General features: G+C 43.8%; 1 protein-coding gene across 1 annotated transcript in view; it reads left to right on the forward strand.

Annotated features, from left to right (window-relative positions):
• LOC146690102 (contactin-associated protein-like 5) overlaps positions 1-19,139 on the forward strand; it is a 139,864-nt gene that overhangs the window by 82,685 nt on the left and 38,040 nt on the right. The window contains exons 9-14 of the mRNA XM_085434936.1: positions 2,127-2,270; positions 2,387-2,552; positions 6,498-6,604; positions 10,474-10,593; positions 14,585-14,785; positions 18,978-19,134. Of these exons, the coding sequence (XP_085291062.1) occupies positions 2,127-2,270; positions 2,387-2,552; positions 6,498-6,604; positions 10,474-10,593; positions 14,585-14,785; positions 18,978-19,134 (895 nt within the window). The remainder of the gene's footprint in view (positions 1-2,126; positions 2,271-2,386; positions 2,553-6,497; positions 6,605-10,473; positions 10,594-14,584; positions 14,786-18,977; positions 19,135-19,139) is intronic.

Consider the following 19,139-nt stretch of genomic DNA (forward strand, 5'->3'; position numbering starts at 1 on the left):
AGGAAGGATCTGTTTATTGTTCGTGTTACCGTCATCAGAATCCCTCGTCTTTCTCGTCCACTTTTGGAGGTCAAACTGAAATTAGATATAGCGTATCATAGCATCTATACGCAGCAAACAACGTTATCATATTAAAGGCAGTGCGAGACAATCCCCAGGTCCTCCTCTCTGATGTGTGGAAACCCATCCTGTGGGAACATGCTGCACCAAGCACAGATGCAGGGTGGAGGGCATTCCTATATGGAGATGATGTGTGATGCTCTGTTAGCTGAACATCTTCTCTGTGATGCCTGGACCGTAGCGTGGGAGAGCCCGGTGTGTAAACGTGAGCGCGGCGTGCTGAGTGCGCGTCGGGCACAGCGATCGTCCGAAGCTTAAGAAATGAATCATAAACATGGAAACATGGTTTTAATTAAAGGCAGCTACAGATTCTCACCACTTTGCTGGAACAGTGTAACGATGTCAGACACCGAGCAGCATCACTCTCAGCGTAATCATTAAACTGCAGACTTTTGTTTTTCTCCAAAGTTGAACTTTTCCCTTCAGTTTCATTCGCACTGTCACATCACTGTTCCACTGCGTCCTCGTTCAGCTGATAGAAGAGCATTGGCAGGATGAAAATGGGCCCTGACAACGTGGGAGCTGCGTGCACGGGGACCTCAATGTGAAAAGAATTGCGTCTCCATCAGACTCTCGTCAGGAGACGCACAACATGTTGCATGAACACACTGGTGTGGACACGGGGCTGCCACTGACTCTTTGGAGCAGTGATCACATCCAAATATATTTTTTAGAGGCAGGATAAGAGTTGACCTGTTTTTACAGTTGACACAAATGCTTGCGTCAATGCGATCGGCTGTTCCTACCCAGCTAATAGTCCCTGCAGCGTATCAGGTCATTGTTGTGCAAGTCCTCAGACTCATTTAGTTGTTCAGAGTCTGTCTTGTCCTGCTGTCAGACTCCAGCTCCTCCGTCTTGCACTGATTATGATCCTTATTCTGCTGAGGAGATGCTGTGACTACAACACTGGTGCTGTAGCACTGGAACACACTCAGCCCCGGGTTGGATGTGAAAACGATAAGCGCGTCGTGAGAATATCAGCTGACATGAAACACAAACAGAAGCTGCCTCGACTCAACTCTTAGCTCACAGGGATTATTAGCTGTACATACTAATGGCCATGTTTAGTGTGAGCGTTCGCCACTCTAACACTTTAAAAGATGAGCAGCAGCCACACAAACTGACTGGGCAGCAAGGAGACAGCAAACACATGGTGAGATTTATATTTCTGACCTGAAAGGAGGGAAGGAAACTCAGATTAATGTTGTCTGCTGTGGCAACTCTGCTTATTCCATGACACAGAGAAACTGCCCGCGGCCCTCAGACTCTTCTGGGATGCAGGGATCTGCTGCAAGTCACGGGCACTGTTGGACTGAGTGTGAGTGGAACAGAGGCGTGGGTCAGTCCTCCTGAAGGCTGCAGCTTTGTGATGATCTGTCACAGCCACTTTTACTTTGGTGAAGCACTTGGTGGCTTACAGGTTAAAGGTTTGGGTTAGGCAGTGCAGGCAGCTGTAGTAACCTCCTCAGTCATCATCAGCAACAAGGGAACAAAGAATCTGACTGACACATGTCAGAAGATATTCCAGATGTTGGTCTGCAGAGTCGTGTGAGTGTGTTTGCTCACATGTCTGCAGCCTTCTGACTGTAGGTGATCAGCTGTAACAGAGATGCTGGTGTCATCTTTAAGTGAAGGATGGAGAAGGATTGACTGCGGTACAGTGCTTACTTCACATTAGTGGAGGTAATGCACCCACGTTATTCGTTGACAATAATAAAGAACCAGGAAGAAGCTGACGTTAGTAATTTCTCCACATTTCCATATTCACTTCATCTAAATGATAAAATATGCGCTGAGTGACACGGCGGAGGAGGCAGGCTTTTTGTTTGGAGGCTCCGAGTGATGGAGGAGGCTGGAAGCTCTGCAGCTCCTGTGGTGTCCGTGAAAACAAGCGTGTGTGTGCACAGGAAATTTACTGGCAGCTCTCAAAAGTCTATTTTTAACAAAAGTAAAATAAATAAATATTGTTGTCTTCTAAACTTCCAAACTGAACCATTCTTCATCAGGCAGGAGAGTCAGCGATGGGCTGTGGCACTCTGTGAGCCTCGACGCCAGGAACCTACAGATCACTCTGACTGTGGATAACGAGCCCTCCTCCACTATTGAACTTTGGGAACAAGTGCAATCCAGAGGCAGCTTTTACTTTGGAGGTTCGTGGGTTTACACACCAATATTAACATAGCTTAAGACGTTCTCCTTTACACGCTAACCCAATGTTTCCTGGGAATAAAAGCTAAAGGTTGTATCGTGTGTTATTTCCATCCAGGCTGTGCTGCGACTGCTCCAGACTGCCAGGGCTTTGCTCCGGCGTTCCAGGGTTGTATGCGGCTCATATTCATCAACAGCCAGCTGATGAATCTCAGTCATGTACAGCAAGGACTGCTGGGGAATTATAACGAGCTTCAGTTCGACACGTGCAATATAAAAGACAGGTAAAGTATCCTGAATGTGTTTGAGTAAGAACATGGCTCAGACGTAGAGCTGCTGAAAGCATGCACACGTGACTGTTGAATGTCAAACATTATCCAAGATGGCAGCACAGCCTCATCCATGCCCACTCTGTTAATTTGTGGATGACAGCGTGCTGCCTGCAGCGCAGCCTGAATGTCACTGACATCTTGTCCTATAGAGACAAACTGACAGGATCGTCCAATTAAAGTGCAACAGAAAACTGGCGAGTAGCTTCCCTGGCAGAGGGCTATGCTAACAAGCTGCCTCCCTACTGTCCTGTGTGCCGCGCTCTCCCTCATTACCCCACAGCTGCGGGCCCTGTGAGCACCTTCATGTGGATCTTGTACAGGATTGAAGTAAACATGCAGACTGCTTTTTCTTCAGTTTCACATGTCTGCTGTCTAAGCCAGCGTTTGCAAACACAGGAGCGACGGCAGTCTCCCGTGTCAGTGAGGCGAACGGCGCGCTGCAGGCGATGCAGCTCCAGGAGCATGCTTTGTTGCTCTTCCACGTGATTTCATTTATTGAAGGGCGTCAGTCAAGAAGCAAACTGCCACTAGGATTACACAAACAGCATCAGGCTGTCTTTGATGAAACATGGCTGAAACTTTGGTGCAGATACTGCAGCGGTGTACAAACTCACCCTCCTCAAGATGAGTTCAGCCATCCTCTGTTTTCTTTAAGCAGCCATCCATACGTCCATTTCTACTGCTGGCCACAGGGACAGCAGTCTCACTGTAGTCCAAACATCTCCCAGCCTCTGGCTCTGAATCGGAGATGTTCTCAAACCAAGTGAAAAACATTTCCATCATGTTCTGGGCCTCCTCTTGGATGGACGAATTACTCAGCTTAGATGCATCCAGAAGGCATCCTGACAGGAAGCCTGAACCATCACTGAGGGAACAGCAGCTCTACCCTGAATCACTCAGATCCTCATTCAGCCTCTGCTGTCACTTTATCGCGGAGGCCAACATTTGGTGCATCTCTAAAGCTGAGCCAGGACACCCTTCAGCTTTTGGTTGGACCCTGTTCTTATTCAAATGATGACACATACAGCAGTACCACTGCTTACATTGTACCGTGTGGGCCAGAGGGCTGCACTGTGTAGAGTCACTGTTATCATCCAGTGCACACACTTCACAGCATGCCAGCCTGCACTCCCGTCTTTATGCTTGAACTTTAATTTAGGCTCCAGCAGCTCCTTGGGGAAACTCCTTCATCTTCATGCTAACTGTGTTTGTCTTTGCTTTGGTGTTGGCTTGGTTACGTATTTTGCACTGAATAACCATTTACTTCCTGAAAAAGATTGATTTATCAGGCTTATGTTTATTATTATTATAACATTTAAAAACTTCAGGGCTAGCTTACGCCGTCGAGTTGCTGTGATACGAGAGTGGGATGTTTGTTAGTGAGATCCACCTTGACCAGTGACATCTGATTTCTCACCCGTGTGGTGAGAGCTCGGTCCTGGGATGTATTTACTGGGTGAATGAGATCAAATGGCAAATTAACTGCTAATAAAAATCATTTGAAAACTTGAGGGAGGTGAACCTATGATTTCCTCGTTTCTGTTCTGAGCCTTTACTTTGACGATACGAGGAAATGAACTCAGACTGAAGCTTCTTTGCTTTCGGTCTAATTACACTGTGACTCACTTTATTGTTCGTGTGCACCTGGGTGTGCCAGCTGCTGTCATTTCTTGACCTGTAAGGTCAACCGTGCACACAACATCAGAAAATAGCCCGACGGTAATTAAACCGACGGCTGCAACCTTATCCGTGTTGCGGCCGGCCTGTGCTGCTGCAGTTAATAGGTGAGAGATAAAAGTGCATGAAATTATAGATGCATGCTTGAAAGGCTGGCAATTATGTGAAACTGAAGGAGGCTCGAGGACGGGACTATTAATCAGAAGAGTGCAGTTGAAAATTTTCCCTGAAACACGTTTTGTGGTGAAATCCTATTAACGGGCATTCTTGTCTGAAGGTGACAGAGATGCATTTATTTTTAGAGAAGCGCTGCCACGGCTCCACTTTCTCAAATTCAGACAAGGGCGCAGTGTGTGAAAAAGCGTCAGTTCACACTTGTTTTTATTTTTACTTTGCACAACATGAATCAACAGCAAATGAGTCTTTTGGGGGACTTCAAAGCTGGTGTTCATGACAGCACAGGAGCGAATAAAGGGGAACGTGAGCACGGCTCTTTCTTACCTGCTGGATAAAAGATCGGCTTTGTAAACACCAACAAAACAACTGCTTCTGTTAGTCGCTAATGCAGATGCCTGGAAGCCGCCTATTTATGTGGGTTTGTTTGTTTTTCCTTCTTTGTGGTTGGAAGTAAAGTGTTATCATCCTGAGCAGCTCCTAAAGCCTCAGTTGTTCTGAAAGCTTGAAAGAGCTCAGCACATCAGGAGGTAGCTTCAGATTTTTCAATTAGTCAGCAGACGGGAAAGTTAATTAGCAAACGTTTTGATAATCAATTAATTACAAGCAGTCAAAAGACAGAACATCTCTGCCTGCAGCTTTTTCAATGAGATAACTTGTTCTGTGTTGTTTCTGACATGCTAGCATGTTGCATGTCCTTCACTTTAAAATCGCTGCTTACAGTCTGAAGAGAAGGACCAATCATAGATGCATGCATAGATATACCCCTTTGGTAGCGGTGACAGAGGGCCGATCTGCTCAGCTCTGTGTGGTTTTGTGTGGCAGAGCATTTGAGCTAACATAGCATGCAGACGCTAACAGCAGCAGCATTTCTTTCTTTGTGAACCTGAGAAGCGTCATTACTGAAAAGCCTGTCAGGTCTGTGACAAACCTCTCCTTGGATGTGTGTATATACACATACAGCTGTCCCTCACTGGACAATCACACACTGTCCATAGATGTCCCCTCATCTTAGCTTTATTGGTGACTTTAGCTGGAAATGTGACTGAAGTGTCACGGTCGTGTGATGAACCGCCAATCCGGCTCTGGAGAACGCAGGAAAACACGCATGGATGGGGTTTGAAGTGTACTCTGCTTCTCTGCTTTGTGACTAACTGTAATGACAGATGTTCATCATTGCAGATCCACTCAGTCCTGTTTTGTTTAAGTGTTCCTCAGACAGAGATTCATGGATCAGAAACAGCTGAACTGCAGTTCTGGCAGAATGGCAGATACCACGGATGAAGATCGCCGCGGTTAGAGCTCCAGACTGTAAAGCTAAAATCTTCTTATAGCACCAGTTACAACAACAGTTACCTCAAAGTGCTTTATATACAATATTAGAGAGAAAAGCTGCAGCAATAGATGATCCCTGATGGGGAAGCACTCGTGTCAGCGGGAAGGAAGAACTTCCTTTAAGTTTTATTTCACGAGCTCAGTGATGATGAGCGATGATGGATGAGGGACCGTGTACAGGGGAAGGCCTCGAAGGAGACTGGCCGGGCCGATCCCCGTGTACCAATGAGAAGTGAATGAAAGGAGGGGGGGGGGGGGGGGGAGAACAGCAGGCATTCACACCCCTCCCTCAGGCTGGGAGGGGTGTGAATGAGATCCCGCTCCTGACATTCAGATAATATCTCCACTTAAATGTTTGCTCATTTAAACATAGCATACAAAATCATTATTTATTATTAGTAGGAATAAATTGAGACAGTAGAGTTAAAATTTTCTCACCGTTCGTTCATGTGCATGGTCTGAAGTTCAGCTGATGAGTCCCCAGACTGTGAAACGCTGGTGCTGTTGGTGAACGGTGTGTGCACATTATGACTCTTCATGTAAAGTCGAGAGAGTCACCCCAACAACGTACAGTCAAGCATACAGTGGATCGAAATGTCGTCGTGCTGGATCAAAGGTTCAAACTGTGGAAATAAAGTGATTCAAATGTCCATATATCAGGTACAATCACTAAGTAAATGAGTGGATTCCTAAACTGTGCTTTCTTTGCAGATGCCTTCCTAACCTGTGTGAGCACGGAGCGCGCTGTTCTCAGATGTGGAGCTCTTTCTCCTGTGACTGCTCGGGGACGGGTTATGCTGGAGCGACATGTCACAACTGTGAGCACTTTGTCTCACTTTCATTTCTTCACCTCCTCTCAAAGCCGCCATTACATCCGCCGCACCGCCCCATTTAGTCTCGGTCTGCCGAGTTGTGTCATTCGATTCGGCACACATCCGCCAGCCTCGCTCGTACCTTTCTTCACCTGTGCAGAGCAAAAAAAGCTGTCCTGCTTCGACTTGACAAGACCTTTACAACCGATGCTGCTATTCTCACTTTCAAAATTCTGAGAATCTTTTTTCGCTACACCCTAAATAGTGTTAGACTGGCTGACTTTAGACTGACTCTGCATGTAGGAGCTTTTCCTTACGGCTGTCATTTTATGACATCGCCTTGATATTTGCTGTGGAGACGGCTGTTGGAAAGTATGTGTGAAATTCCCCTGCCCCAGAATACTGATATCTTGTTTATATGCAGGCAAACGCAGTCGTGTTTGGCTGATGGAGAGAACATGGCAGATAAGATCATCTGCTGAATTAAAAATAGGGCCTTTCATCAACTTCCCCGTAAACACGTGAAATCAACTTTTCTGTCTGGACTCAAAACCTGAAACCTGACAGAGTCTGAAAACACTCAGCAGATTCAATGACATTCAGAAATGTCTGGCTTCATCTCTGGAGTTTGCACACACACACACAAGCCCATTCAGCTATCTTAGTGAGGACCTTCATTGACGTCACGGTTTCCCTAGCCTGACACTAAAACCACATTTTGAGCCTCAAAAATGCTTCAAACTTGTGAGGACCGTGAGTGAGATTTCGGTGCTCACAAAGATAGCTAGACAGGAACACACACACATACTTCTCATGCTGAGTTCAAACTGCATGACTGTGACAAAAAGGTCTCATTTTGCCCTCTGGGTGGTTTTAGAAAACACTCCACTGGACAGCACCTTACTATCCTGGTTATACTGGCTGGCACTAGCATCATAACTGAGACTTGTTAGCTTTGACAGATGCAGTGGCTGGAAACATTCATTAGTAAACTCGAGACTTATGTGGCCAAAGGACTGATGAGGTATTTGTCATCTTTCCTTCCACAATCCACAGATTCACTGATCCTCCTGCAGTGTTTGTGTGTGTATGTGAGTCTTTGGCCAAAGTGTTCTCCAGGTCAGTTTCAATCAGACTGTGTAGCTGTGAACTGATTTATGTTTGTGCATCTATAGATGAGAATTTGTGTCTTTCTAAGGCTACGTCCACACGTACACGGGTATTTTTGAAAACAGAGATTTTCCGTTTTCGTTTTAAAAAACAATCCCGTCCACACGTAAAGGCAGAAATGAAGGAAAACGCTGCTATGAACATGCCAAAGCAGCAGGTGGCGCTAGATTCCTAACCGTGTAGAAATGTTGGCCAATCAGAAGTCTAGAAGCCTCGGTGGGAAAAAGTAAACAAAGCTGGGGCATAGAAGCCGAACAGTCGTATGTGTGGAGGGACAGTAACTGTGTGTATATGTAAGCATTTAAACACTGCAGAGAGTAGAATTAACAGTATTGTAGAAATTCATTTCACCGAAACAATAACGTGGCGCACACTGTGACGTCAAAAAAGGCGCACAGCTTTGACGCTGCGTTTTCTCCGTTTTTCTCGTCCACACGTAAATGCAAAAACGGAGTTTTAGAAAATATCCACCCTGGCCGGAGCTTTTAGAAATCTCCGTTTTCAGTGACCGAAAACGCCGTTGACGTGTGGACGAAAGGTGCAAACGCATAGAAAAATCTGCGTTTTCAAAAATACCCGGGTAAAAGCTAATTACTGAGTTCTTTTCCTTTGTAACCACACCCTAACAAAAACATGATTACCGTATTTTCCGCAATATAAGGCGCACTTAAAGTCCTTTACTTTTCTCAAAAATCAACAGTGCGCCTTATGTATGAATTCTGGTTGTGCTTACTGAGCTCGAAATAATTTTATGTACACAGCGCTCAAAAATCTGTCAGAAACCGCACTGCTTGATGGATTTTTGGAGCATTACGGCTAATCTGGGTCTTAAACTCTGTCTGCTTCAGGTCCCAAAGTCAAACAAACACACAGCATCACTGAGAGTTAAAAACTCGCTAAATTCTTTCATCTTTAATAAAATGATCAGTGTTGCTGCTCTACCAGGTGTAACAATTAAGTTAAACATCAGGCATCCATGAAAACAGGATTTATTACATTTAACGGAGTCAGAAGTTAGCAGGAAGTTAGCTCGCTAGCTTCCACCGAAACATGATATAGCATGTTCTGACTTAGAGATTTCTGAGAAATTCAAACGTACAGCTCTGCTCTCACTTCCAACATAAATGAAGACAGAAAACTAAACAGCAGTGACGTTTGTAGGGTTACTGAAGTTTGGCTAGCTGGTATATAATGATGTGCTACGTGATCGCTAGCAAATAGCTATGCTAGCATAACATAAACACACTGAAGCTGGAGGATGAACGCTAACACTTTTCCACTCGATAAAAGTTAAAGAGACAAATGTAATTGCATGGCAGGATGTTATAAAAGGACCAAACTTCAGTCAGGAGAACAACTGAGATAATCCATCCACAATACGAGGTTAGTCATTAATCGTGGCTCAAAGAAGTGACATTTCGCCTTGTAACCGGAAAGTTGCGGGTTCAAGTCCCGGCTCGGAAAGTCTCGGTCGTTGTGTCCTTGGGCAAGACACTTCACCTACCGCCTACTGGTGTTGGCCAGAGGGGCCGATGGCGTGATATGGCAGCCTCGCTTCTGTCAGTCTGCCCCAGGGCAGCTGTGGCTACAACCGTAGCTGCCATCACCAGTGTGAATGAATAGTGGTATTGTAAAGCACTTTGAGGGCCCTGAAAAGCGCTATATAAATGCAATCCATTATTATTATTATTATTATTATTATATACTACAACAACACGGGAATAGAGCCGCTGTGAGAGAATTCAGCAGTAATGAATCAATGGCACGGAAGTGGAGGAAGCAAGACTCTGACTGTTTTGTTTCGTGTAGCCGGGCTTATAATCCAGTGCGCCTTACGGTCCAAAAAATAACGTTTGTGAATATTTTTTACAAACACACAAGGTTACAAAATTCATTTCACAGCTACACCGTCTGATTTACAAGTACAAAATATTTATGAGCACAGTTTGAGCCCATAGGGGTCATGTCTGTTGTTTTAGAGGTAGTAACCTGTGAGTTATGATGGAGCATGAACAGGATGAGCTACTATGTCGCTGGTGTTCTGGTTCTTCAGGCACTCGGGGGCATCATCCTGCCGTGGGTCTAAACTAAAGGTTCGTGCTGTCATGTTAGTCTTTCGCCTCATCTGGCTCTTCAAAGCAGATCCTGTGGTATCTAGAGGAGCTCACAAAGGCCTGTGCTGTCATGTAGTTTTAATTGTTCTCCTTGAGTTTTTTTGCTTTTCTGTATTTGGATGCTTTGTGATGTCTCTGCCATTTATCTCAGTTTGTTACATTGACTTCTATTTTTGAAAAACATGGCGTACAAATAGGCTGACTTGACTTAATTATTTTCATCAAATAATAGAAGTTATTATGAAGCCAGCAGCAGGCAGTAACGTTTGTTTGCTGTCCTTTCATCCCATTAAAATGACAGTCACTGCCACAAACAAAGGCCTCTGTTAGTGTGTATCTCTGTGAAGATGTTTAAGATGTTCCTTGATGTGAATCGATTTGTGTGGAGGACACTGGTTCAGGATGTTGGTGCCATAATTAGCATAAAGAAAAAAGCCAAAGCATGGACATCGTTCACTTCTATAATACAGCACAGAGTTCATACATTTAGATAGGTTTTGTGTATTCATGACTCATCCAATCGAGAGCCGTCAGAGCGTGGGCTGATTGTTGGACGACTGACTGATTTCTGTCCCACTCTGCATCTTGCAGCCATTTACGAGTCTTCCTGTGAGGCCTACAAGCTGAGTGGCAGCTCATCGGGCTTCTACTTCATTGATCCAGATGGGAGTGGTCCTTTGGGGCCCACACAGGTATACTGCAACATGACAGGTGAGATCATTGTAGACCTCGTGTTGTCACCTTTTACTCCATTCAACATCACCCGAGAACACAGAGAAAGCTCAGAGTAAAGAGTGCACTGGCTTATAGATTAGCCTGCATTGATCCAGAGCCAGCAGCAGTCTAGGTGACCTCCTGAGGGTTTTTAAATGCATGTTCGGTGTGTGTTAAACACAGATTTAATCTTTCATTTGTTTCCAATCTTTTGGTTCTTTATGTATATGCAGCATGCTGCCTTTTGTTGCCTCGATCTTTAATCAGAGGGAAAGGTTTTCATGGTGTCTTCATGAATGATGCTTCAATTAAAAGGTCATCTTGTCCACTCAAGTATGGCTGAGAGCAGAAATGTGGGATTTGTTGCTTCTCAAATCAAAAAGATTACAACTTGGCACCGGGTTAGTTCAGTCGGATGAGCGGGCGACCGGCTGGGGTCGAGTCCGACCCGTGGCCCTTTACCGCATGTCTTCCCCTCTCGCTTCCCTGTATCCATCCAATAAAGCCAGTTAAAAATATATTAAAAAAAGATTACAACTTGACAGGCTTAGAGATCTTGAGCCCCCTCCCAGTGGCCTCCAGAGGCTCGGGTCATTAACGTCAACAAGGGTTAATCCCCTGCACAGTGCATTTCATGACAGTAATTCTGGATGTTTTGGATGCAGGGCGAGTCACGGTGCCATGAAAACGTTTAAACTGTTAAGTCGTTTGAAGGAATGCATAAATCTGCACATTTCTTGGGTAAAAGTTTTGGTTTTGACCTGATCCCAGCTCAAAGTCACGTCTGCAGCACTCGCCGTGCTGCAAACAGGAATATCCACATTCATTTTCACAGAAATTTGCCCATTGATTTCTGAAATCTCGGCAGTTATCTGTTGCTCGTGGAGAAACGAGGAAAGTTACGTCGAGGCAGAGGAGTCGATAAAATAATTACGAATGTCGCTGTCGGCAGCACAGATATCGACAGTGATCGCGTGGCACCAGGCTGCGTTTGGGAGAGGGTTGGTGTTGGTGTTTGGGAGCTGTGGGAGCAGACTGATGTCACCAGTGTGGGTGTTGTGATTTGGGAGCCAGAAAGAGCTTTTGATGGCACAAACACAATATGCTCTGTGTCACCTGAGATGTGACTTTTGACAGACAGGCAGAGGGACACGAGCTGATCCACAGTCTGCGTGACATATAGGACAAAACATATTGAGTTTTGACACTCTGGAGGCCGTGCTCGTCACCGCGCTGTCACAACTTTCCCAGCTGCTTCGTCCCTGCAAGGTTAATGTAGCAGTGATGACATTACAGAGCGAACGTGGTGTTCTCTGCTGCTCTCGTCCAGGGTTTGTTTTTTCAGTCGTCTACTTGAAAATCTCAGTCGTTCTGCAGCAAATATGTCTCAACTTGACCTCAATTAAGGAATCCATTAGAGATGTAAATAACTGTAAGCCTGCCAACCTGATGAGAATAATCATGAAGTAGGACACAGCCGTCTGATTTTATCCAGAATATTCTGTGTTCGTATGTGGATACGAATAAAATCAGGTTCTTTTTCAAAGTGTAGGGTTTGAAGTAGAGATGGACCGATCCGATATTACGTATCGGTCCGATACTGACCTAAATTACTGGATCGGATATCGGAGAGAAATAAAAAATGTAATCCGATCCATTAAATATCACGAAAGCACCTCACAAAACTTGCCACACGCCGTAACTCAGCTCATAACAGTAGCACATCGCAGCAGTGTGCGTCACGTGATAGAGCGGCTGTGTGTATTTGTAGCCTCGCTACCAAACCAGCATTTCATCTCCGAGGAAGTTTTCCCAGAGAGAAGTAAAGCAAGTGTGTAAGTTCATCTCTGAATGTTTGTAAAGCATTCCTGTGTTAAGCTTAACAACCGATATGGAGCGACTGCCTCTCTCTCCCTCCCTCTCCTGCTGCTACTTCAATTGTGACACTGATCAATGATCAGCTGATCGGCTTTTCTGTCGCGAGTCCGTCTCTCTTCTTTGTTTATCGCCCACTTCGCGCCAGAAAGAGGAAACCAGCGGCTGAACAACCGCAGCACGTTTAAGCTTGATCAGCTGTTGTTAGAATGTATTTAATATCACTTTCTACACCAGGATCTTTTTCTACAGCTGACGGCTGGTAACTGTGCAGGGGCGGATCTAGAAAAGTTTAGTCAGGGGGGCCGATAGGGCATGAACAGGGAAAAGGGGGCACAAAGACATACTTTTCTTTCTTATTCTCATTTAAAATGTCGAGCTTTTAATAAATAATTATCTGAATCTTACACCCAAAGTTTTAATCTGATGTAAAATGTATAGAAGTCCATTACTGTATATAGTAACTAATAAGTCTCAACCCGTTCTCACTCCCAAAGCGTAACATTTTACGCTAGGTGACAAATCATCACCATATTACGTTTTCGGCTACCCACCACGTTCCTAAATGACGACCTCGGAAAAAGAGGAAATATGAGAACCGTCTGGACTGAACCTACACATGTTCGCTCTTTTTCTTCAAATCGCTTAGAAACACGCTATTTAACATCATTAAAGTCCTGGTTAAGGTCAGGAATAAGGTTATGGTCAGGGCTAGGGATAAGGTTAGGTTTAGGGCTGAAATACAGGGCTGGAACGTCTACTACCGCGGGAGCGTCATTGCACTGGATTCCAGCAATAACCCGCCGCGTACCATAAGAACGCCGAAGGTCTCCTTTCGCGTTCCTCAGGAACGCCGCGGGACGTGACAAAACGTCGACATGTTACGCCTCGGGAGTGAGAACGCTCTGTAAGTCTAAAACACCCCAGTAAGCTGTAGTACGTTTTCCTTTGGGTACCATCTGTGCAGTCTGCAGTTCTGTTGAACAAAGATGTTGAATCTATTTAATTATTCTTGAAAAAAATAATTTATTTCTGTGCATTTTTTTTCACACTGCATTAAATTAAAGTTGATTATGTCGATTAATAAACTCCCAGAGAGCAGCCATTTGGCTTCAGCATCATGAGGTGGAGGGCGGGGGGTGGTTCCCTTTTTTTTTCGTCAATAACAAATGATAAGTCATGTCTTTGTTTGTTTGTTTTTTACTTCAGAGTTTTGCCAATCAAGTCATTTTCAGTTAGCCCTTTATGGCCGGCCGGAGCGAGCACGTTTTGCATAACTATTTTTAAATCTCGGTAGAATTGCGACCACATAAACTAGCACAATAATTTTTGTTGCATATGAAACCGGAGGAGTTGTACTTACATCTTATGCATTCAGCTTGTCCTCGGTCACGGTTTCCTTCCACATGTAGCTTTGCAAAAATTGCATAAAAGCATTTGTAGCAACAAAAACACAATATTCCAGAAACAGGCTTTGCCGATCTGATCAGCTGTTCATAAGACTTCCTACTGGGAACAGACGTCAGCGCGAACTATCGCATGTCCGCCATTACCGTCCCGAAATGCGGTAGTTTTTTCCTATAGAGCATTTACAAAGATATGCTGGTGTTTTTAAAATTCATGTCTGAGTTTATGCCTTTGTGAATAGTTTCTGGGATGCTTCGAACTCAAATTACACTGGAAACAGTTCATTTCGATGCACATGCTGGTTTTTTGCAAATTTGCATTAGAATATTTATTTTTGTTTTTCCTGCAGTATATAAAAAGAAAACTATGAAGACACTCAAAATAAATTTCCTGTGGTTGGAAACTATTTTGTGCAACTTTTTTCTATTTTCAGTTTCGGGTGATGAACCTCTTAAATTTCTCTAACTAGAAATATTTGTAAAAAAAACCAAAAAAGATTTTCTATACGATTTTTTTGTAGTTTATTCTACTTTTTTGCAATTTATGTAATTACTACGGACTTCATGCATGCACATTATTAACATTTGGGATATAACAGTTGTGTTGATGTATAGCAACTTGAAATGCTCCCAAACTACAGCATGTATCTTGGTGCAGGAGGTGCTGATGTTGGCTTCACAGTAACGCGGGAACATTTTTCTTGCAGAGAAGAAGGTGTGGACCGTGCTGTCCCACAACAGCACAGCTCCGGTCACAGTTCAGACCTCATCCCTTCAGAAACCTCACGTCATGGTCTTCAACTACAGCGCTTCGGCCAAACAACTACGTGCCATCGTATCTGGGTCGGAACAGTGCCAACAGGAAGTGGTTTACAACTGCAGGAAGTCCCGTCTTTTTAACACAAAAGGTCAGTGGCTGTCCTAAAACATGTCCCGTGCTGTCACCAGTACCACATCACTGAGAACAGCTGCACTGGATTCAGACGAGTAGACACTGGACACGTGCGTCAGCAGAAATACAGGGCAAACCTGTTTATATGCTCTTACATGCATTTGCTTGCTGACCCCACGGCTGGCTCCCCCCCACTGTGGGACTGAGTGGTCTCATCCAAATGAAGCAGCTGAACGTTGTGTTATTTGTGTTGCATTGTCAGGCTGTCAGCCCGGGGCCACGTTGGAAGCGGCTGCCCCCTTCAACATCCCCTCGCCCACTGCTTCCCTACTCTTGTTATAGTTTAACAATAACCTGAAAGGCTGTGTCCAATCTTTTGGTGTACATTCATCTCAGATCTCTGGCACCTATGGTGTTCCAAACATCCGAGCACTCGCGCTTAAAGCATGAAAGATTCATGATTCTGCTGTTCCCTGGGTAGCATGTGTGCACAAACAAACAAGTTCATTATCACCCCAGACATCAAACAAGAGCCAGAACAGCGTATTTCATAGCTGCGTGAACACTCGAAGAAACAGTCGGAGTTTTGTAACGGCCGTCTTTGTTGTTTGGACGCTCGTATCTCCCGTGGAAAAAAGGTCAAATGTCTTTTTGTAATCCACTTCTCTGAGCGTGCAGGTATAAACAGCATCCATTTAACCAACAGTGTTACTCAACAGAATATGCAAATCGCTCTTAGACGAGATGCCACTCATCGTGCTAATTTAGCAGAAAAAACAACAGCAGTAGCTGTTCAAAGGGGCCGCTGGGTTTTCTGGTGCAGCCCTGCCAAAAACATCTGAAGTTCACCTCCAGTTGTGGCGTTTTGCTGTGCAGCATGTCCTCTGACTGCCAGCCTGAACACAGATGTTCAGTCATGTCCTCGTACTGAAACCACGCAGCCCTGGTGTGATTTGCATTTTAAACATGTTGTTTTTTCTTTATTAAATACTCATAATGAACTCAGTTTGCTTTGAGGCAACTGTGGCTTTTAATGTGACAGTGAATTAATATTAAACATTCACAACAGCGCTTTAATTACTCGTCTTTTTGATGTCCTATTCAGCAGTCTTCTTTGTTCTTTTCACATTTTCTTTTTTATCTAGCAAGATTTTCCTGTAGATGCATCCTTTATGAACTTACCCTGGAATTTACATCAGACGGCTCACTTTTTAAACACTTGTTTTTAAAGCTGTGCTAAAGTGGCTCCTAGAAAATAGAAAATAGCACCAAGTGAAAATTGGTTTGTCAGCTGTTGCACCGTCAGGTGACTTTATATTGAGACATCTGTTGTCTTATTTTTAACACAAAAAAATTCATTATGCAGGAAATCAAATGAATTCAAATGATGTCATCATTGATTCCAGTGTGGCTCTCAGCACCACCTGCAGCATCACAGCTAAGCACACAGTGAGTGGAGTCAGGCGCGAGAGTTCGTGCCAGACCGTCCTCCGTCCATGCGTCCACTTATGCTTAACAGGATTGGACGATAGGGGCAGCGCCACCTGTTGCCGGTGTGTGTAAAACGTGGGGCAGAATATTTGAGCTGTAACAGCAGAAGCTTTGTTTGTGTCCTCCAGCTGTCCTGTTGTTGGCCCGTGTCCTCCTTGTCCACCCCAAAGAGGACATATTTGAAAGAAATAGCGCAACAGCCACGTGTCTCTGCAGCATCAGGTACAACCATCAGACAGGTTACATGACTAAGACTGATGGTGCACAGTGTGATGTTGCAGTGAACCTGTAAGATTACTAAAATGGTAAAAGGTAACTGCAGGTGCAAACATAGACAAATAATATGGACAGAAGTGTTTCTGTTCTCTGATTTTGACTGGAGGACAAACCGAGACCTCAGTGTTAATTGAATTTAAACAGGCTGTGTACTTGGTTTGAATGTAATCCAGAGTAGCTGAGAAGCTTAGAGAAGGTTGTAGTCGTCAGGCTGTTAAGGTGCAAAACTTAATGAAGCCTGAAGCATTGTCACAGGAGTTTTCTGGGATCGTTGCTGCCAGCAGCGACAGAGGTCAGTGTATTGAATCTTTTTATCTTAAAATCTGCATCCACTGCAAAACGCAGCATCACCCAAGCTCTACTCGCTCTGCTTCAGTGCTGCTGGACGATCAGGAAGTGGATGATACTGACCTCTCTGAGCTGTGGTCTTCATTTGTTTCTCATTTCTAGAGCATACATACAGACTGGAAATATGAAATATGACTCTAATTTAATTAAACCTTTGACTTGAAGTCAATATTAACTTAAGGACAAATTTATCTGACATGTTAAGTTAGATAAACATTTTCAAACCACAAATCCTGATTTTCCATTGCAACAATACAAAATTTCAATTTGACTAAATGACACAGAAGGAAAATCCTGTCCTGTGGGACCTATTGTACTACAGGACAATAAGTCCTGTGGGAAGAAGGAGCACTGATGTATTCCCTCCCCCTCACATATTTATAGCTCAGAGTATATTTAATGAGCTGAATGCTGCCCCTGCACTGCATACAAACCTTCACACGCTGATTTAAATGTAGGGCTATTTGTGTTTAGCCCACAGTTTGACCCCACACACAGACACACAACATTTCCTAGTAGTTCCCACCATGTGCACTTTAAAGTTGTCATCCCCCTTAAATAGTAGCCCTCATCTGTGTGGGTGCAAAGATTGTGAATATTAACCCTGTCAGAGCCAAAGCATCAGAAAAGATCAAACTGAGATGTTTATTAACCCTTATAACAAAATCCACATTTGCTTTTGCTGCATCATGTTGGATATGATATATTTTTATTCTATATTTATTCTATACATGTGATACATTGATACATGCATGTGATACATTGATACATACATGTGATACATTGATACATGCATGTGATACATTGATACATGCATGTGAATGTGATACATTGATACATACATGTGATACATTGATACATACATGTGATACATTGATACATACATACATGTGATACATTGATACATGCATGTGATACATTGATACATGCATGTGAATGTGATACATTGATACATACATGTGATACATTGATACATGCATGTGATACATTGATACATACATACATGTGATACATTGATACATACATGTGATACATTGATACATACATACATGTGATACATTGATACATGCATGTGATACATTGATACATACATGTGATACATTGATACATACATGTGATACATTGATACATGCATGTGATACATTGATACATGCATGTGAATGTGATACATTGATACATACATGTGATACATTGATACATACATGTGATACATTGATACATACATACATGTGATACATTGATACATACATGTGATACATTGATACATGCATGTGATACATTGATACATGCATGTGATACATTGGGCAACGATGTATCACAACAGTCATTTCTGTGAAGGAAACAGGAAACACATTTTTCCTGTCAGTATTCAGCCAGTTAAAGGATGTGATTAGAGAGACCTCTCCTGCAGGATGTATTGATTGTAGCCTGTTGTGGTTTGTGTTCCTGTTTGATGTCTCAGGACTATTTTAAAATGTGCAGCGGACAGCGATGAATACACAGGATAAAGATGTGGATTATTCCCATCCTTTGTAATGCAAATGTTGGTGCATACTCATTGTTCCTGTAGCTCCTCACTTATGCATACAATTAACATTTGTGTCACCAGTTTTGCCAAAGTGATGGATGATGTTAAAGTGAGTTTCACAGGGATGCTTCCGGCCTCTGACCCCACTGCTCACTGCTGTGACATGTATCCATACATAAATCTTTGCCTATAATGCTGCAGGATGAGAGCCCCCCAGCATGTAACACTGATTATGCATTGTGACATGTGGCTTAATGGGCTTCTCCATGCCAGCTGGCCTCTGTGCAGAGCAGGGTCACACTGATTGAAGCTGTTTAACCCTTTAGTTATGTTTTTGGTTTCAGGTAGTGTGGCGTCATTTCACTGTTTATCACATCACAGCATTTAAAAGAAACAATAATAATAATATTTTATTTCATACTTCTTTTCGATGGTGTTGTTGTAAATTAAAAGAAAGAAACGGTCTTTGGGTTTCATGTTGTTTTTTAAAGCCAGTGGTTTTACTTATATTTGCTGTACTGTGTGAGTCCTTTGCAGCGGCGTGCTGACTGTGGTTTGGTTGCAGATGGCAGTCCGCTTTCGTGGTGGCTGGACCGGGAAGGAGAAAAGAGGAGCTACTGGGGAGGCTTCCTGCCTGGAGTTCAGCAGTGCTCCTGCAGCCTGGAGGAGAACTGCATTGACATGAACTACTTCTGCAACTGTGATGCTGACACAGACACATGGTACA

Source organism: Copadichromis virginalis, linkage group LG16 (genome assembly GCF_057382275.1).
Source record: "Copadichromis virginalis isolate Kocher_CV1m ecotype Utaka linkage group LG16, C_Virginalis_male_GT1.1, whole genome shotgun sequence".
NCBI lineage: Eukaryota > Metazoa > Chordata > Actinopteri > Cichliformes > Cichlidae > Copadichromis > Copadichromis virginalis.